General features: G+C 41.3%; 1 protein-coding gene across 1 annotated transcript; it reads right to left on the minus strand.

The window, feature by feature from the left end:
• Positions 1 to 14,427: 14,427 nt before the first annotated feature.
• On the minus strand, positions 14,428 to 21,358 carry LOC147310342 (uncharacterized). The gene has a single exon (XM_086269180.1). The coding sequence runs from the start codon at positions 16,129 to 16,131 to the stop codon at positions 14,569 to 14,571; it is 1,563 nt and encodes a 520-aa protein (XP_086125306.1). The 5' UTR covers positions 16,132 to 21,358; the 3' UTR covers positions 14,428 to 14,568.
• Between the last annotated feature and the right edge of the window lie 225 nt (positions 21,359 to 21,583).

Here is a 21,583-nt window from a genome sequence, read left to right on the forward strand (position 1 = left end):
GAGGGACAGAGGGAACCCACAAGCAACTCTGCCGAGTGATACCCTACAGAAATGGCTTTAACTCTTGGCACGAGTCAGTCCGGGCGCACCTTAAAGGGATGAATGAAGAAACGGACACTGAGACCCTGAGTGAGAAAATTGAGGAAGCAATAAAACGGGGAGAGAAGTTTTATTCACCCAAGACCTACGATAAAGAGATGGTGGTGGTGATATCCAGTCCAAAAGAGACGAAAAGCAAAGAAAATATCTGCGGTTGGATAAGGTGGTGGAACGTAACATTGAAGGCAGCCTATCACTTTGCTCAGCAAATCTTAGAGAAAATGAAAAGAGACTTATCGGACGAAGAAGAAGAAGAAGAAGAAGATTTGGAGCCGGCTATCCATCACCCTACACCTAAGGAAGAACAACGAGGGAGACGCAAGAGTTTCCAGAATTTAAGAAACTGAAGAACCTGGTTCGGGAACAAAATGAAGAGGAAAGTATAACCGAGTACTTAAGAGAGGTATGGCCTCTGGTAGAGAGCTGCACCAGTAACGACAGCGCCAGGAGGTTGTGGCTCACACACCTGACTTCACAGCCCTTGAATGCAAGGGAGCCAGCAGTCAAACATTATCAAAGATTGGTGCTGGAAGACTTGGATGATGAGGAGTTCCTGATCGCACGTGGCAGAGCTGGACTGGAGAATGGACAGACACTCTCACAGGTATGGCACATGCTGAAGGGTTCCATCCCCCCGAAGAGGTATGTTAAGACCCTACGAGCCATCACTGTAGGGAGAAGAGGAGAGGTAACCTTTGTAAGGATGCCAGCTGACATGACCTCTACCCGAGAATTGGAAGTTGAGGTGAAAAAGTACGACTTGGAGCAGAATTTCTATGACGGGAAAAGGAAGAGAGGGACTAAACAGCCTGTCAAAGCAGAAAAGCCAACACCTAGACCAGCCACTCCTGGACCGACCAGAAGACCGCCTAAGGTCAGCCCATCAAAACCACCTGAGTCAGGGCCACGAGCGGCGCCTGCAAAGAAAGGGGGTATTTGCCCCCAGAAGAATACAGCAAACTCACATCAGAACAACGAGACGCTCTCCGGGAAGCCCACTGGGTGACGTCTGGAGGGCCAAGCAAATGACGTCTCTAGAGGCGCGGGTGACCCTGGACAATGCCTACTGGGTCGGAGATGAAATCTACACGTTAGTGGATGGATCTCCATACCTGGTAGACACCGGGGCAGAGGTGTCAATGACCCGCAAAAGCCTCAAGAGAAAACGACACCTGACTGTACAGTTTGCGAATGGATTTGAGAGTGCCAAGGGAAAGGCAGTGGCCCATACAGATCTTTGGAAAAAGATCGCTGAACTAAGGATGAGTATAGACTTGAGAGTAGCCCACCAAAGAGCCCACGTCAAGGAGGGGGCTCATTGGAGAGGAAACAACGAAGTGGATCGCTTCGTGCAACAAAGGAAAATAGCCTTTGTTGGGATTGAGAGCCCTGCGACAGACTGGCGACCTGTCCAGGGTGTACCCCGCCTCTCGCCCTATGACTGCTGGGATTGGCTCCAGCACCCCCCGCGACCCTGAAAAGGATAAGTGGTAGCGAATGGATGGATGGATGGATGGATGGATGGATGGGATTGAGAAGTGGGACAAGACACCCAAGGGGTCCTGGTTGGGTGATGATGACTGGTGCGGTCTTCCCGAAGAGCGACCGAGCCATAAGCCCCGGAAATACACGCCCACCAGGGCCCACTGGGTCAACAAGCCCAGTGCATACTAGTTCAGAATAGGAGCAGCAATTGGTTGATCAAATAGCAGAAGCCCAGCAAGAAGAACTGATGGAGTATGACTCTGTTTCATCAGGATCCCTGACAGATACTCCAACTGTGGAAGAGATGACAGTCCTAGATTCCTGGGAACTAGGCCTCACTCCATCCCCTGAGTTCCCTCAACTGATTCCACCATTTGGAAGTGATGACGATATTCTGACCCTGACAGTCCCGGACGACGATCTGCTACATGAGTTGTGAGGGGGTGTCAGAAGAATGTGAGAGTCTCCAGCATGTTTGTCACAAATGGAAAAATCTAACAAAGTAAATGCAGAATAAACACAAAGAATGTATGCTTAAATTCAAAGAGAATTTGAATAGTTTTCAGAAATCTTTTAGCACAGGTTCAGTCCTGTGAAATACAACTTTTTAAAACTCTCATATACTAATAGGTAAGTATACACTAATATATATAATATACATATATACTAATATATATGTTCCTTCTTCCTGATGTTGCTGTCATTCGGAACTACTACTTCTATCACCATGGCCGTCTTCTTCTGTTTGCCTTCCACCAATATGTCCGGTTGGTTAGCCATCACCATTTTGTCCGTCTGTATCTGGAAGTCCCACAGGATCTTAGCTCAGTCATCCTCCACCCAAAATAGGAGTTGTCTCCTATTTTGACCTCTTGACTTCCAGGCCATACTCGGCACAGATGTTTTTATATATACTATGACGGCCACTTCTATTACAGTCAAAAATTGACCTACAGTGGGGCCTACTGGGGGCCAAAATAATGCCATCCACAGTAATCTGTTAGCTTCAGCTTTGCGTGAATGTAAAGGTAGAATTTTTTTTATAATTTTTCAGTTATGAATGAATCTACAGAGCTCTGGGGAACTCCATGGCTACATTTTGAGAAAGACTCATTCATGGCTAAACTGAGAAGGCTTTTCAAAGAAGCACGGGGGATTTCCTTTAATCTCAATCTCAAAATCCTGTGATGATGCATCACTGAGTCATAAAATAATACAAGACTAGATGAAACCTCAATATGAGGCTATAAGAGGCTGCTGACTTTAACTCGTTGTATAAACTGCTGGAACAATCTGACCACACTGTATACCTCCACATTTTAGTTTTTCTCTACTTGCTATAGCCATTTCTGTTTTTACTTTTTGTTTCTGGACTTTGAAAAACCTCCCCAGACACCCAACAGACACCTCCAAAACCTGAATAAAGGGGGGTTTGTGTGGTGAGCACATGTTGAAAGTTAATAGGCTAAAGGAGTTAAAGTCTGGTTACTCTGAGATTAGAGCTAGTTTGATCAATTCAGTCTCTAAATTTAAGTTTGCCATGTTTCTTTTTCACTGCACATTATTGTCGTTGATGTGTTACAAAGCAAATCTTCATTTTAGTCCTCAAAGGTGGTGCTGTGAAATATTAACTTGTGCAAGACTCCGGGGGATTCTTTCTTGAAGTCATTTTAGATTAATAATTCGTTTCATTTTATGGTGTCCTCTAATGCGTTGCGATGTTACAGAATACACTCACACACCCAACACACATCCGACTGCCCATGCAGAGATGTTACCACTACAACTTGCGGATATAACTTAGCCTCTGGTTTTCCCCAAAATTCCAGTCCACCACCGCTTTCCTTTATTCCACCCCCCCCCCCCCCCCCCCCACCCACACACACACACACACACAATCTAAACATATCACCATTTGTCCCAAGCCTCTTTTGCACTTTGTTTTGAATGCTTCCATTTCTTTAAATGGTCTTTAGCTGAAGACAGAAGACAGGAATCAAACATTTGAGGTACTTCTTTGCATGTTTGGTGTATTTTGCAAATGGTATGTTTTTTCAACAGGTTCTCCCCCTAAGGGTAATATTTTACGCTACGTGACAAATCTTCAACTTTTTACGCTTTCGGGTACCCAACACGTTCCTAAATGACGACTTCGGAAAAATCAGAAAACATGAGAACCGCTTGGACTCAATCTACACATGTTTGTTCATTTTATTAAAATAGCTTTGGAAAACACTATTTTATGTAATTTCAGTGCTGGTTAACGTTAGGAATAGGGTTATGGTTAGGGTTAGGGATAAGTTTAGGGCTGGAATACATGGTTGTAACGTGTATTACCGCGGGACCGTCATTCCACTGGAATTCATCCATAACCCAGCGCGTACCATAAGAACGCGGAAGGTGACAAACACCCCGGGAGCACACAGGCTGTTTTTTTAATTACAAGCAGCGTTGGTCAAGTCACTTAAAAAAGTAATTTGTTACTAATTACTAATTACTTATCCAAGAAAGTATTCTTGTTACTTTACTGATTACTTGTTTTCAAAAGTAATTAGTAACTTTATTAATTAAATTTTTTACTTGAGTTTTCTTCCCACGCATAGTGCACAGTAGATACTAATGATTTTGTCACTTTTTACGGAATCAAACTCAAAGTAATGCCAGTTTTTCAAAGTTTTAAACGTCGTGCTCACTCCCGGACTCCATATTATCCATTGTTGTTCTACACCATTTTAAATCTAGACACGTCTGTTGCTGCCATGGATGTAGCACACTCGTACGTCATTGTCATGAGACACTCTCACAAACAAAATCACAGTTTAGTAACGTAGAGTGCTTATGGGAAAGTAACAGTAATCTAATTACTTTTTTGCAACAGTAATCCCTCACTTTACTCGTTACTTAAAAAAACTAATCGTATTATGAATTACTGCCCATCTCTGATTACAAGTATACCAGATAACTGTTAAAACCTTCATGTTTGCAGTTAGGGCAAGGAATCATATTACAAAGTACAACTGAAAGTTCAATATTGCATTCCTTGCTAAGGATGTCGCATTTATGTATATTAAGGTCATGTGATAATAAGCATAGTGTCTTTCTTGCTATTTATTTCTCTTCCCACTTTATTGATTAGGTCCAGTTAGTCTCCTGGGTTTGTAAATGCAAAAGTCTTGAAATATGCATGACCGTACGGGGTTGACTGCAGCTCGGGAAGTAGAGGAGTAGATGTAGTGACATCTACTAAGCCTTCAGTCTGCATGTCTATATCCTTGGGTAAGATACTACCCCAAACTGCTCTCCAATGCCTTCATCAGAGCATGAATGTGTGTAAATATTAGATAAAAAGCACGTTAGAAAAAGCATAGAAAAAGGTGCTTATGTAAAGATCCAGTCCATTTAACATGACAGAGTCATGCCACTTTAATTCCTTCCAGTGGGAAGAAAGCTTTTAAAACCTTTAAAGGCATGTGAAGAAAAAAATAATAGGAAAAGCTATGAAAGAAAATACATTTCTACTCTGTGTGTGTTTAATTTTTTATGTTAATACAGGGCAGTATGCGCACTCATATGCACATATGCACAGTGCATACACACACTCATGCACAGTGCCCTTGCCTGAGCTCTGTCCTTCTAAATGCACGAGGGAGAAAGAAGAATGGGACAAACCCAGTGAGGGGCCTTTGGGACATGCAAGCGCAAACACATTTCCACCACAGGCCCCTGATGTCAGGTCCGATTACATCCAGCATAAGGTCCTTGGGGCAATTAGGGCACATGGCTCTATCCCAAAAAGATTGTCATCCTTATTCTTTGTCGATATGTCTATATGTCCACACAACGGGTGGCTCTTGCTAACATTACGGACCAAAAATAAATAAGTTGACATTACAGGCCAAAAAAAAACTATAAAGAAATAAGGGACACATGTGGAGCAAAGTACAGGAATATTTTAGTTAGACTGAAAGTTGATGGTACTGACATCCCTCCACACACACACAGACACACAAAATACACAAACAGGATGCGGTTGAATTTTTCCCCTTTTCTGTGTTTATTTAATGAATGCCTTTGCATCTCAGAAACATTTTTTGTGAAATAAAATTGTTTTTCTTCTTACAAAAGCAACCAATGCTAATGAGACAAAGAAAAGATCTCAACTGTGTCATCTATCCATCTCTTCCTGGTGGCATGCCATTTACCCCTCCAACTAATCCATAATGGATCATATAGCCAAGTTTACGGGGGAAATAGAGGGGGTTTCCGAAAGCCTCTGGGATGCTTTCCAAGGCACAGAACATAATTTGGAGATGGCCCATGTGGTTTATGTGAATGGACTACAGGAAAATTTGATTTATGGGCTGCAGGACAACTTGAGCCACTTTAGTAATAAGCTGATTAAGCAGACTGTAATTCTGGGGCCATAATTCAAACCCAGAAGGTCTAATAAGGGTGTAGTGCATTTAGAAAATGCACAAATAAAATAATTAAGGCTTCTCTAAATGATTCTTAGGATAATGTTAAGGTAAAACATCTGGTTTCCAGACATTTTAAACATGTTTCTCTAGTTTCACTTCCAAATTGGTTCCACATCTCCCCGCTGACCTCAGTAACTACTTTTATGAGAAACTTTTATTACCTAATATGGTTTCTGAAAGAAAAAATAATCCAATTTGGGCAATGTTGACTTAAGCAGTATATAGTTTGGGATCGTAAGTAAATATTCAAAGAACTTATTCCTACAATGTAAAGTGACAGCAGATAAGCTCACTGCCTTGCATTTAAGGAGTATTATAATGGTTGACCAGGTTAGCAAAAACAGAAATTATACTGCACCACATCACATTTAATTTTTCCTCATAACCTAGCAGCAAGTATCAACATGGTAAAGGCATTACCGTGTTAAACTTAGACAAAAGGCTTTTTATTGTCATTGTGCAGTTTCTTGCCCAGCGAAATTGGGTAGCTGGACCACAAAGGTGCAAAAGTAAGAAGAGAAAACAATATACAACGAGGGAAAAAAAATAATAAATAAATAGAAAGCAATATATATGTATACACATACAGTGGCTTGCAAAAGAATTCGGCCCCCTTGAACTTTCCCACATTTTGTCACATTACAGTCACAAACATGAATCAATTTTATTGGAATTCCACGTGAAAGACCAACACAAAGTGGTGTACACGTGAGAAGTGGAACGAAAATCATACATGATTCCAAACATTTTTTACAAATAAATAACTGAAAAGTGGGGTGTGCGTAATTATTCAGCCCCCTTTGGTCTGAGTGCAGTCAGTTCCCCATAGACATTGCCTGATGAGTGCTAATGACTAAACAGAGTGCACCTGTGTGTAATCTAATGTCAGTACAAATACAGCTGCTCTGTGATGGCCTCAGAGGTCGTCTAAGGGAGCAACAACACCATGAAGTCCAAAGAACACACCAGACAGTTCAGGGATAAAGTTATTGAGAAATTTAAAGCAGGCTTAGGCTACAAAAAGATTTCCCAAGCTTTGAACATCCCACAGAGCACTGTTCAAGAGATCATTCAGAAATGGAAGGAGTATGGCACACCTGTAAACCTACCAAGACAAGGCCGTCCACCTAAACTCACAGGCCGAACAAGGAGAGCGCTGATCAGAAATGCAGCCAAGAGGCCCATGGTGACTCTGGACGAGCTGCAGAGATCTACAGCTCAGGTGGGGGAATCTGTCCATAGGACAACTATTAGTCGTGCACTGCACAAAATTGGCCTTTATGGAAGAGTGGCAAGATGAAATTCATTGTTAACTTCCCTGTTAACCAGGGTTACACAAGGAACGATGGTGTGATTTTTTTTTTTTTTTTTTTTTTTTTTTTTTTTTTTTTTTTTTTTTTTTGATTGTACTTTTAAAATTTGATTAACGGATTCTTTCAACCAAGGGTCCTCAGTAAGGTGAAGGCCTGCCTCCCGAGTCCCGGCACATGATTCTGAGAGAGTAATTCACATTTTTATTGCCTCTATAGACTATTGTAATTGTTTGGCTTTGATGAGTTGTTACTTTTGTCTTCGTGCTGTAAAGAATGTAGCAACACGTCTTTTGAGAAAAAAAGAAACACTGTGATCACATTGCACCTGATAATGGCCTACTTACACTGGCTTCCAATCAGTTTCAGGATCAACTGGTTTAAAATTTCATTACTTGTTTTTAAGAGTCTCAGTTATTTGGTGACACCTTACCTAACTCAATTTGTACAAACCTACACTCTTAAAAGAGAACTGAGGTCAACAAACCAACTCTTGAATATTCCTAAATCCAGGCTCAAAAGCAGAGATAATAGACCAGGGTACCCTGTGTGTGGGTTTTTTTTGTTTGTTTTAAATTATAAGTCTAATTTGGTGTGTGTGTGATACTGTGTATTGTACAGTACATTAAATGCACAATGGAAATAAACTGACCTAACCTGACAGAAAATCCCAAGCTAAGACAATGAGTGTTTTTGGATACATGTTAGAGCATTTAAAAAAACCCAGTTTCTTCTTGTTGACACACACACCTCTCAGTCACGCACAAACAGCAATTTTAGCCAGAAATAGGTCATTTTCAGGGAAAAAAATGGAATGGTTTTGCTGCGAGCTAAAGTATATTATCAAAGTAAATTACACTGTTTAGACTACAAGCCTTTTCTTTGCACTTGGCATGTGTTTGCAGACCACTTGATGAAAATTTGCTTCAATCCACTGAAACTACATGATATTCTTTCGACTTTAGTTTGGTATGAGCAGGAAATTCTTTATTAAAGTATCCCAGTTCTTGTGTCGGTGCCAGTGAAGTTAATAACTGGGTCGCAGGGCTGCTCTGATGGCTCGGCTAGAAAAAGCATGGACTACGTAACTCTCAATACCCTTGTCTTAAATATGACCTTAGTCCCGTGTCATCTCCTCCATCTCTCCGCTCTCCTGTGTTCATCTAATTAACAGAAGAGTGCTATCTAAAGAAAAGAGGATTTTAGATTATATCTGTGGATATGTGAGAACTCAACACAGACCTTGATGTTAAATCTCCACAAATAAGGCTTTTCTTAATGCTAGACTGTAACTTGCAAGCTGAACAGGCAGTTTCTGTTAAGTCATAATAACAAGTGTGACATTTGCTGAATCATTATAATTCTGAACTTGCCATGACATCCTACTGGGTGATTTCCACACATGAATCACCCAGTGAACACACACTGTACCTTTCTTTATAGCACAAAGATGAAAGGATGAGGAAAAGTGAGATAAATGATCAGCATGCATACAGTTTTGATCCAGTGATTAATCACTTTGAACTCTACCAGTCTCCTACTCAAATTACTGTTGTTTAAAATTCAATCACAGTTGTCGACAGAGAACCTTAGACACCCACACGAGCAGCTGTGAGTCATAGCGTTGAAGCTGGAAGGCATACAGGCAGAGTTTGGAGAATAATAGCAAGTGGGTGGAAAGAGTAGGTGGGAGAGGAGGCAGGGGGTCTTTGGCTGCCGAAGAGCTTTTTTTTTTTTCTCTTCATAATTCATTGGTTTCTCCCTTCTTCCCACTTCTTTTTCTCCTCTCTTGCCATCTTCTATGGGAGGAGCTTGGGGAACACAAGCATGCTCATGCATGTGTTTGTGTGTGCAAGGCTGAGATCCAACCAGGTCTGGGATATTTATAGCTCTCATTAGCCACATCCCACTAGAGCCAGGGTCACAGCGCAGTGAGTTGAAGACAAAAGGACTGCATTTGTCTCACACCAGCAAAGCGCAAACACTCTGCAGTGCACTGCATACACCAAGAGACCTGATATGACCCAGCTACAGACAGAGGAACAAAATGTACAACAACACATTTTCACTTTTGAATAGAGCTTCTTTCTGGCAGATAAGAAGCTTCTCCAAAACCCATATTTTAAGCCCTTTTGGCATGTTGGAATGTACTTAGAAACACACTGTCTTGGCTAGATGTCCACTCAATCTGTCTGCTTGAGAGATCCCAGCATGCCCTGGTGCAGCAGGTGGCCAGTGGGCGTAGGGACTGGATGGGGGAGCCTGCTATGCTTAATAGAAAAATGTAAATAAATAAGTAAAAAGATAACGAAGAACAGAACCAAGAAAAATCAAACTGAGGTGTTCATACGCACAATCAGGAGGTAAATCCTTTTTGAAACTGACACAAAGCGTGCTGATTATATCGCTGTGCTTTGGGACTGAATGATGGAGATATTCTCCTGCATGGTTCACTCTGTTGGCATGGCAACAAGTATCAAATCGGACAGAACAAGCTTTGTCCACTCGGTATATTTTGGTTCTGGGACAATAAAGAAAAGAAGAAGCTATTTTCAGCTGCTCCCTCTTTTACAAGGCATCACCACAGCTGGAAGTTTTGATTGTCTTCCAGTGGATGCCCTTCCTGACCCAAACACAGAGCGATAATGTGTTTGGGTCCATATAAAAACCAGGAATCTTTCAGTTGTTAGGTGAATTTGTACATTGATTCTTACACTAATTCTGGCACCATAAATGGTTTATGGTCTGGTCTGTGCAGAAAAAAATCTCAACATAGGATTCAGATGTTAATCACTTTCTTTCACTCAGAAATGTCAGCACTCCATTTTCAGTCTGTAGTCCATAAATGTCTATAAAATTATTTGAATATGCTGATCAATTTTTTTTCAAAGGAAAAAAAAAAAAAGATTACGAAGGATTTTTTTTTCTTTCTTTTTTTTTTTTTTTTTTTTTTAAATCTATCTTTAGGCATCAAATCATTAAGTCTCCTTACAGCCAGATGGTTGTGATGCTGCTTGTTTCTGTGTTAAAGACAGAAAGACAGTCCTACAGTCTGTGTTTCTGCGTTAAGCCAAAGAAAATGGATGGATAATAAATTAAAAACATAAAATTAGAAGTTTAGAGTGACGCTAGCTGTTCTTGCTGTGCATTCGGAATCTCTTCCTGCAGCAAATGTCATGAATAACGAGCTGACATTCGCATGTGTATTTCCTGTTGTTACATGTTTAGTGACCTCAGGCTCACCTTAACATTTGTAGACACAACAAAAGATGAGATTCTACCTGCCCTTTGTCCTAACAAAGAAGTGTGATTTAAAACAAATCTATGATTGAGCTCTATGAACACATAACATATCAAATATTTTGTCTTAGCTTAGCCCTTTAAAATCCAAATGTATCATATCTGATGCATGAGTTTTTGTAAATTTTTGAGATTTCTGCATCATCAGTGTAAATTTTTTTTCATCTTCTGAAAAATTGAAATGATGAATGACATTACTTGTTTCATCTGTTTTCTTTCTTTTCTTTTTTCAAAGAGCCTGACAGGTGCCATAACTTAATACCCTGGCTGTCAATAATTATGTAACCTAAATCATTCATAATGTTTCCACCAGCATCGTACACGCTCCTTCACTTCATGTTTTTTATGTCTTGCTCGCCGACACTGCTGCGCAGTCGTTACATTTGTTGTTTGGGCCACAGAGGGTAGCACCACCTCACACTTGTGCGTTAATCATGCTCCTTGTCCTGGAAAATTACCATAAATCTTTCAGAGATGCAAAACACCTTTTCCAGACATACCAGCTGGTATAGCCTATAATCAGATCATTTGAACAAGGGCATCTAAATGAGAATGGGAGATTTGTGTGATGGAAGTTGTGGGGGCTTATGGGAACAAGGAAGCAAATCAGCAAAGTGAGCTCTTAGTGAATTGGATTACAACCATGAGATCAAGTTTATTTTCTGGCATCATTCCAGTGAAGGGAGTTGCTGTCTCAAGGACATCAAGCGTCAATGTCTTGCAAGCTGCTAGAAAATCTAGGATGCTTAAAGTCAGCAGATTCCTGGACACACACATATGAGTCACATTTAAAAGATGCAACTTTATCAAGCAAATATTTGTGAGTGGGAGATATGGGAGTGTGTTTTTAGAGCGAATTTAGCCAAGTAGCATGCCGCTTTCATTTCATCTGCCCATCCCTCACTCACTCCCTCTGGAGAGCCACCGCACTGCAGAGGAAACCTGAACTGTGTGGCTGGCTCTTGTGAATATCACAGACAGCTTTGACCCATCCTCACATAAAAATACTTCCCTTAATGTGATTACTGAGAAAAAAGAAGAAATTATTGGTTACTCAGATTGTCTTATTTAAAGGTCTAATAGACATGACATTTTCTCCTTAAAAGCATTTTCTTATAAGTATACTTTTTGTTGTTTTTGTTTTTTAAATATTGTAATTTTTTCAAAAGCAATTGCTTCAATTTTTGAATTGTTTCTGTTATATGAAAAAATAAATACATACATCCTTTTTTTTTTTTTTTTTTTTTTTTTGTCTCAGGCATTTGGCTTTGACTTAAAAATAAAACCTAGAGTTCTTTTTGTTGTTGTGTAGTTTTTTGTTTGTTTGTTTTTTGCTTTGTTTTGTTTTTTTTCCACAATGGTTCATACTGTTAAGAAATAGGTTGTTTTTTTTTTTTTTGTTGTTGTTGTTGTTTTTTAAGGCTTATCTGCTCATTGGAGTGTTTTATGAGAGGTCCGGACTTGACTAGGTCACAGGCTGACCAAATGCTTCAAAATGGCCACCGTCGTCCCTGTACCCAAATCCTCCACCATCTCCTCATTGAACGACTGGCGACCTGTAGCCCTGACCCCCATCGTAAGCAAATGCTTCGAGAAGCTGGTCAGGGACTTCATCTGCTCTGCACTACCCAACTCACTGGACCCTCTACAGTTTGCATACCGCCACAACAGGTCCACTGATGATGCCATAGCCCTGACACTACACACTGCCCTGTCACACCTGGAGAAGAGAGACACGTATGTGAGAATGCTGTTTGTAGATTACAGCTCAGCATTCAATACCATCGTTCCCTCGAAGCTGGATAGGAAACTGCAGGATCTAGGACTGAGCAGCTCCCTCTGCAGCTGGATCCTTAGCTTCCTGTCTGACAGACGCCAGGTGGTCAGACTGGGCAGCATCACCTCGTCCCCCATCACACTGAACACTGGTGCTCCACAGGGGTGTGTACTGAGCCCTCTCCTGTACTCACTCTACACCTACGACTGCACAGCCACTAACAGCTCCAACATCATTATGAAGTTTGCGGACGACACTACAGTGGTGGGTCTTATCACCAACGGTGATGAGACGGCTTACAGGGAGGAGGTCAGCGCCCTGACCCACTGGTGTCAAGACAACCATCTCACCCTCAACGTCGCAAAGACAAAGGAGTTGATAGTGGACTTCCGGAGGTGCAGAGAAGTACACACCCCCATCACCATCAACGGCGCTGCTGTGGAGAGAGTGAGCAGCTTCCGCTTCCTTGGAGTACATCTGGCTGAGGATCTTACATGGTCAGTACACACAAACAAAACAGTGAAGAAGGCCCAGCAGCGCCTCTTCTTTCTCAGGAGACTGAAAAGATTCGGCATGAGCCCCCGCATCCTCAGGACCTTCTATCACTGTGCCATTGAGAGCATCCTCACTGGATGCATCACCACCTGGTATGGCAACAGCACCGCCTACAACTGCAAAGCTCTCCAGCGAGTAGTGCGGTGCTCTGAACGGATAATTGGAGGTGAGCTTCCCTCCCTCCAAGACATCTACAGGAAGCGGTGCCTGAGGAAAGCGGGGAGGATCATCAAGGACTCCAGTCACCCCAGCCATAAACTGTTCAGACTACTTCCATCAGGAAGGAGGTTCTGCAGCATCCGGTCCCGTACCAGCAGACTGAGAGACAGCTTCTTCCACCAGGCCATCAGACTGATGAACACGTCATAGACACCTCAGCTTCACTACTGGAACTTTAACATTATGCACTCCATACTGTACAGTAATGCCACTGTTTTGCACATGTCTCAACTCTGTATATTTTTATATATTTTATTTATTGTTTACTTTATTTAATTTGTAAAATATGCGTGCGCGCACGCGCACACACACAGAAAAATATTTAGTATTGTTGGGGGAAAACTCTGTAAAAGACCCAGGAGAAATAAAGACACAATGAGACAAAGTTACTTTCTTTATCAAACGTGTACACGGGTGAGCTGCTAAGAACAACTCACACCATGCACAGTGGCTTGGTAATTTTTATAGGAAAGACAGTGAGAACAGGATAAGAAAATACAAAACAAATAAAATAAACAACTCCATATGTGGCGCTAGTCTCGTCAGCAGAGAGCTGGGAGAAGGCTGTGAGAGATAAAACAATCTAAAACAATATGTCCCAAAACAGTATGTCTTTGCTGGGAAAGTCTAAAAAGATAATTCTAAACTAATCTAACCATAGGCAAAGGGCAGACAAAAGGCATCTTTGTACATTTAAAAGAAGGTAAAGAAACATAGAATCATTTTTCCTGTAACATTCCCTCCTGTTTTAACTTATTTTAAATGTATACAACAATTGTCTATGAAGGTTATTTATTAAGTATCTTAGGCAATTTTTTTAATTTCCAAAATTTTCAAAATGTCAGCATAGCAGAAATGGCAGTCATTTGGTCTAAAGAATAAAACAAAAGAAAATAATAAAAAGAAAAACATAGTAAATGAAAATCATAGTAAATGAAATAACAAGTGGAATAAACAAGAAAAAATAATAAAACTAAAACTCCAAAAAAAAAAGAAAAGGATGAAAACTAAAATGAAAACTTTGTATTTAAAAAATGATGAAAACCTAATATGTAAAATGAAAACTTCAAAAAATACAAGGATGAAAACCTTATATTTAAAATGATGCAAACCTTAAATTGAAAACTTTATATGTAAAATAATGAAAACTTCATATTTAAAATGAAAACTTCAAAAAATGAAAGAATGAAAACTTTATATTTGAAATGAAAAACTTTATGTTTAAAACTGAGAACTTCAAAAAAAAAAAAATAAAAGGATGAAAACCCGCATAACCTACTAATGTTTTAATCAGTGCGTGATCACTTGACAAGTCATTTTTAATCACCACGTCATTTATTAGCAGTTAGTACAAGTTCTCCTCTAACAGAATTGCAACGGGATGTTGTTCTTCTTGAGGCACGGCAACATAAGCAGTCATTGTAGTTGTTATCATCTTTGAAATCATTACTCTTAGGCATGGCAACACACACAACACTAATATGAGCAGTGCTATCATGATGAGACCTAGAAGAAAAAATGGCTTTGCTACAGCAGCCAGCCATGAACCGCTGAACAGCCAGTCAAGCCAGCCTTGTGCTGTAGCTGCTCCAGGTGTGTGGTCAGTGACATATTTTTGCAGAGCGGTCAAATTCTGCAAAGCTTCATAAATGTCTCCTCCAGTTTCGTATCCATCAGGGATAAAAGTGCAACATGTTTCCCCGATCAGCTTGCAAACTCCTCCTTGTGATGCTGTTAGCAGGTCTAGTGTCAGTCTGTTCTGCAGCACCATCGTTCTGATGGCCTGCTGTTCTCCTGCTAAGGCGGTTCCCAGGGTCTCAGTCAAGTTGATGTGTCGTAGCAGAGCATATCGGTTGATTTCCACATGATCCCGCACCTCGGCAACTCCAATGCCGGGGATCAAGCTCTGTAAGAATTTCACTCCTCCTCCCCAGATGCGAAACTCTCCCAGCACTCCAGTGTCCACTGTAATGCCGAAAGAATTGGGGGAGGCGATGTCCACTTCACGTCTCTGCCGGCTGCTTGGGTGATGTGCAACACTTTGCATGAAGAAAACGTGATCTGATAATTCCACCAGGGCGCACAGACCTCCCCAACCTTCAGGGAGTGACAGATAAGCCTTGTTGCCACATAGGAAGTACCAGTCAGCCAAAACTCTGGTTCCTCTGCTGCTGGGTGCCGTCCGTGCACATCCTGTCTGGTACTGAGTCTTTGTTTGTAGTGGCATTCGGTAGCTGTAGTCGGAGCGACAGTTTAGGCCCATCAGCGTCGTGTTACTGGCACAGGTGGCGTTGATTGAACAGGTCATACACTTCCTCTCGTTCCTTGGTGGGCAGAAAGTGTATATGTGCTTACATAGGTGAGTAGGCAGCTCCCCCACTGCCCGCGAGCCATTGTTCATCACACATACTGGCAGTTGTGATGCGTTCAGTTTGTTCAGTAGAATTACATCAGGCAGCGGGTCTGAGACTTGGGGCCAGGTCAGTAGGTATGTCTGTCCGGAACAGTTCACATTTGTGAGTGATGATGACCTCCAGGTTGCTTTCGCTGGGATGCTGTAGTTGGCTTTGGACCAAAGAGTACCGTAGCCTGGATGTGTTGCCAGGCCCAACAGGCACCAACTGCGATCTTCAGGTATGCTGTACGGCCACAGGCCAGACGTCTGCGAGGATAGGGGCATATGGGTACATGCATAGCAGTCAGTTTTGTTATTCAAGTGAGCTGTAGTGTTCATAAACTGCCACCAGAAGTTAGTGGCGTAGCCATGGGGAAACTTGGTGTACTTTCCTTTGTCATACAGTGTCTGCCTTTTCTCCACATAGCGTGACTTGTTGTCCCTCACGGAAGCAAAGGTGAGGAGCCCGGCCATGGTCAGGGCCGCTGCAGTTGATAAGAGCCACCACGTCATGACGACGGAACACACCCTCCTGTCGCGAGTAGACCCCCCGGCCAGGAAAGCTGACCCCTCCACCGGGCGAGATCACAACAAGCGGGCAAGCCTGCCGTCAGCTGTGTTTAGATGGCTTCACTGACTCGCCTGCAGTGACTCTGATGGATCCAGGATGGTCGTTCCGCAATTTTGCAAGCGGTCGGTGTAGTGAGGAGGACTTGGTATGGCCCCTCCCACCTGGGTGTGCTCCAGTTTTTTCCTTTGGAGCACCTTGATCAGAACCCAGTCACCGGGCTGTGATCTGCAAGACACTTGATAGACATCATTACATTCTTCGTCATTTACAATCATCTCTTTATTTTCCTACAACTTAGACATACATTTTGCTACTGAAATTGTATCTGCCTTTTTCACTGGGTAGATTTCTGGCCACTTTGAGAATACATCTATAACCACTAGGGTGTATTTTTACCCTTGGCATTCATTTAGCTCACTAAAGTCCATATGGATTGTGTGGTCTCAGGTTTCCCTGAGCATTATATTTTTGACACGTCATGCACGTTCTGACAAATTGTTTTGCTGAGGTTTCAAAATTTACAGTGTAGAATTTACAGTGTAGAAATGAGAGTTGACAATACTGGTCAGTCCCCCCGTTGACAAATGCGTACAGCCATGAGCCACTAATGCCGCCATTTTGTGGAGGAATTTTTTGGCAACACTGGCTTGCCATAACACATCATTAAATCGTTTGTCAGAACTGCACCGTGTTTTAGCCATTTTGCCTGCTCTGCTGTGCTTGCTGCTTTTTGTTCATTTTTCAACACATCCAGTGGAATCTGATGTGTGTTTACTGCCATCAATGTGATGTTTGCCTGTTGTGCCGCCTATTTTGCAGCTCTGTCAGCAAAATTGTTGCCTGTAGTAATGAAAGAGTCAGTAGGCGTTGTAAGAGGTTGGCATGCTGGTTTGCCAGTTGGTGTAATCATTCCTCTGTTATGCCAAATTTTTTGCAAAATGATGCACAGCAGAGAAAACATACTGGCTGTCTGTATGTATGTTTATTAGTTTGTCTTTGTGTATTTAGCTTTCGCGTATCACAGCTATCAGCTCAGCGCTCTGTGCAGGACATGAAGAAGAAAGTGGTTTTGCTTCTATTATTTTACTATCTGTGGTTACTGCGTAACCTACACAATTTCGGCCTGTGCTGTAAGGTCAAATGCTGTTCTCCTAGCTTCCACACGTGCTGATCATAAGGTGGATCTGGGCCTGGAGTTTGTTTAAATCTCAGAATGTTGTGATACTCGGTCGGTTTCTGGCACTCAGGTGTAATACCAGAAAAGAATGGCATGACTGCTATCTTAAGTTTTGTCAGAGCGTCTCTACCTAGCAAATTTACTGGACACAACGGGTCATATATGCATTTAATAAAGCACCTGCGGCCACTTGCTGTGTGTACTAGTTCTAAAAGGGCAGTTAATTGTTGTACAGTTGTGTGGCCTGAAGCTGACTTTACAACTAATTTGTCCTCTACTCCTACAATCTCGTGGGAAGTGACCTTCCTCTCCACGGTTCTAGCAGGCGTTGTCTCTATGTTATCTGCTGTTTCTGCGTGGCTGTCTGCAGCCTTAGTGTTTGTGACTTTGCTCGCCTCTCTGTTCCTGATAGCCACCTGTGGATTAGTGTTTTAGTCTATTGTCAACAGTCAGCCTTATTTTGAAGTTACAGAAAGCTTCTTCTTTTTTGTTCGTCTTGGTTTGGGAGAATAGATGCAACACTACATTTTCACTTAAGGCAGTTTTGAATAATTTCTAGTTTTTCAAACAATTCATGGATCTCACACATTTCAAACTTTCAAGTTACGGTTGTTTCCCATTTATACAAATATATATATTTAACTTTGCATTGCTCACAGCTCATAGCTCACAGCTCTAAACCTAGGCATTTTTCAATCATATGCCTAATCACTATGTGTCACTGTTATTCTCAAGTATTGTCACAAGTTCGTTTAAATTCGTTTCCAAAACCAACAAAATAATCAAACAAAACCAAAAAACATAAACGTGTCAGGACACAAAAGAAAAAAAAAGAAAAATGCTGCCACCCGAACAAGGCAGAAGTCTGCATATGTTGGCTTTTAATAGCATGCAGCTTGTAACATACTAGACTAATGTGCCTGTGTTAATTCAGCTCCATATTATTGTGTGAAGTTTCACTGGGTTGGGAGTGGTTTTGTGTGTGTCACATTTTTGGTGAGCCAATGGCTGGAATGGGGTTGGACTAATTAGAGGCAGGTGTACTTGATTGCACTGATACACTGGTCTACTTATAGCCCACACTACAACCACTGCTGTTTTGTTTTGTCTCTCTGTGCAGGTATGTAATGTGATGAAATCAGATATGATTGGGATGGATTGGTTTTGCGCTATGAATTTTATATTAAGTGTGTCGTTTTGTCTCTCTGTGCAGTCCAGGGCCTATTATATGCCACAGCCTAAAGGCAGAGTTGCAGAGGCTTGAGTGACCACTGACTATATGCTTGCAGGGTGGTGGGTCTCCAAGGACGACTTCTAACCCTGTTAAAGGCAACATGTGGGGTGCAACTTGGCTGTGTGGCATAGCTGGCTCTGGCCTTGGGACTGTGTGTTTTTATACAATTCTTAAGTGGGACACTGGACTGTTTTATCTTTTATCTCTTGATATATTTTTTGTCAATAAATTATCTTTTAGAATTTTATTGACTGACATCTTTTTGCCCACGACTGAGACGGTTGGTCAGACCTAGAGTCTTTCTTTGGGTGTGTTACAGCAGCTTCTGCTCTAAAAGAAACAAATAAATAAAAAGAAAAGAAAATGTGGAACATGCTCATCAGCTTAGCAGTGTCTACATATTTAATTCAGCTTCTCAATCCTGTAGTTTTAGCTGTTGTCTACAGGGTTTTGCTTATGGGTTGTTATTATAGGTGTGCTCTATATCTCAGCAATGTGTCATTCTAGGATGATAGGTTTCAAGCTGGTCAAGTGCCTCTATGCACTTCATTAGTTTAGTTATTCTCCGTATTGTCTTCATCTCACATGTCATTACACTGAGTTTCAGCAAACCTTAAGCTTGATGCAGACTACTGCTTAACAATTATTCACCTCACATCATAACAGATTAAGGTGCCTCTTCATATTAATATTATGTCATTGTTAATATTATCCTCTTTGTCTTATATGACAGCAATAGCATATTATAATATTTTATCAGTGTGTACCACTATACTACTACTGAGCCAATTTGATAGTTAGGATCATCTTATTCAGCAAACAGATAATTTAGAATTCATCCAATCTGCGGTCACATTTGTTCTCTCTGTTGCATGGTGGACCAGGCAGTTCTATTATAATATATTATTTATATTTCATTTTGTATCCATCAAGGGCTTCAGATGACCTGCAGAATCATCCTTTTCCCAAGGTGGAGACAGTTACCTTTTCACACACTGTCCTTGGCTGAACAATGACACAGCCTTAATATACTTTATTTATGTTATTAAAATATTTTCGTGTGAATTATTTGCTTTATATTCATTTTATACATTGTGGGCATGGTCATCATGCCAACTGTGTTTCATTGTTAATATCACTTTACAGGTTGTTATCCTTGCTATTATTAATTTCAAATACTCTAAAGATAATTTCTACTGTAATTTTCCCTTTGTTCATCTTTATTTCGTACTTTTTATATTTATATCTACTCAGTGGGGTCTGTTTTCAACCCTTTTAAACTACAAACCACTTTGATCTCTAGTTTTCACTTAATAAGGGATTATTAAGTTCTTCCTGATATGGGTGTTGCTGCAGATGCGGCTGCAGGAGTGAGTGATGGTTTACTAAAAGGATTGTGGGAACTGCACAGTGTCTCGTCTTCTGGTTTTACTAAACTGGCAGTTGAGTTCTATTCTTCTGACTGTTTATATTTTGTTTTCTTAAATCTCTCAGTTTACAGACACTGTTTTTGTCCGGCGTCTGGACTTTTCTTTTCTCACCACTGCTCGTCAGCAGGAGTGAGTTTTAATTTCACTTGCGTGATTACCCATCTTATTTATGTATTTACTTATTTTTGTTTAAGTAATATATACACAATACAGCTGCTATCACCTTCGCTGGTATTAGAGACGAGAGTGGTTGCTCACACGCCCTTCTACTTTCGGACTATTTCCAAAAGCGGTGTGAACTTTACGAGACGGAACTCGACCGTTCTCTCAACTCACCAGCACGTCAGTGAATAGCAGTAAAAGAAAAACACAGTAGGAGCAGCTCAGTCTCTTATTGGACCGTGAAAATTCAGCTTGCTCCATTAATTAAAACAATACACACACACACACATTCACAGCTTCGACGCGCGCGACCGGAACCCTTATAATAAGGGGAGCTCCCAGAGCTACTTACTCCCTAGACCCAGTCTAGACCCAGCTGGGGGAGCTACCCAGAGCTCCAAAGCTACCAGTCGACGAGCTCCCAGAGCTACCAGTCGACGAGCTACGCTACCAGTCGACGAGCTTCCAAAGCTACCAGTCGACGAGCTACTTCCGCTATTTTAAATTCCCTGAATTCAAAATGCGCTTTTACGCAAGATTGTGTCAGTGTGTCTGTATCTACCTGGTCAGTGTCGCCGGGTCTGGTCCACCTCGATCGGGTCCCACCACCGTGGGTCGCTTTCTAAGACGTTGGCCAAGACTCGAATTTAACGCTCTTGGTCTTTTATCACACACCTGGTGTGTGGGCTGTCGACAGGCGAGCAACGTGGACTGGTCACGGAGATGGGACACGATGGAGGCGCTCCGGCTCCGAAGGACCAAGAAATGTTGGGGGAAAACTCTGTAAAAGACCCAGGAGAAATAAAGACACAATGAGACAAAGTTACTTTCTTTATCAAACGTGTACACGGGTGAGCTGCTAAGAACAACTCACACCATGCACAGTGGCTTGGTAATTTTTATAGGAAAGACAGTGAGAACAGGATAAGAAAATACAAAACAAATAAAATAAACAACTCCATATGTGGCGCTAGTCTCGTCAGCAGAGAGCTGGGAGAAGGCTGTGAGAGATAAAACAATCTAAAACAATATGTCCCAAAACAGTATGTCTTTGCTGGGAAAGTCTAAAAAGATAATTCTAAACTAATCTAACCATAGGCAAAGGGCAGACAAAAGGCATCTTTGTACATTTAAAAGAAGGTAAAGAAACATAGAATCATTTTTCCTGTAACAAGTATACACATCCAGAAATGCATATACTATTATATATTGTACATATATTTATTAGTTTCAGATGAGCCATTCTTGTATTTTGCTTGTTTACATTATTGTATTTTGCACAACTCTGTTGCTTGTGAAGCTCGCACACAAGAATTTCACTCACATGTGCAGGTACATTGGTACAGCACATGTGATGTGACAATAAAAGTGATTTGATTTGATTTGATTTG

The sequence above is a fragment of the Aulonocara sp. 'chitande type north' Nkhata Bay genome, linkage group LG17 (assembly GCF_057382095.1).
Source record: "Aulonocara sp. 'chitande type north' Nkhata Bay isolate Kocher_YH1m ecotype deep benthic linkage group LG17, A_spYH_male_GT1.1, whole genome shotgun sequence".
Lineage (NCBI taxonomy): Eukaryota > Metazoa > Chordata > Actinopteri > Cichliformes > Cichlidae > Aulonocara > Aulonocara sp. 'chitande type north' Nkhata Bay.

Excerpts from the sequence above, each read along its gene's own strand:
- LOC147310342 (XM_086269180.1), bottom strand. The coding sequence starts at position 16,131 with ATGACGTGGTGGCTCTTATCAACTGCAGCGGCCCTGACCATGGCCGGG.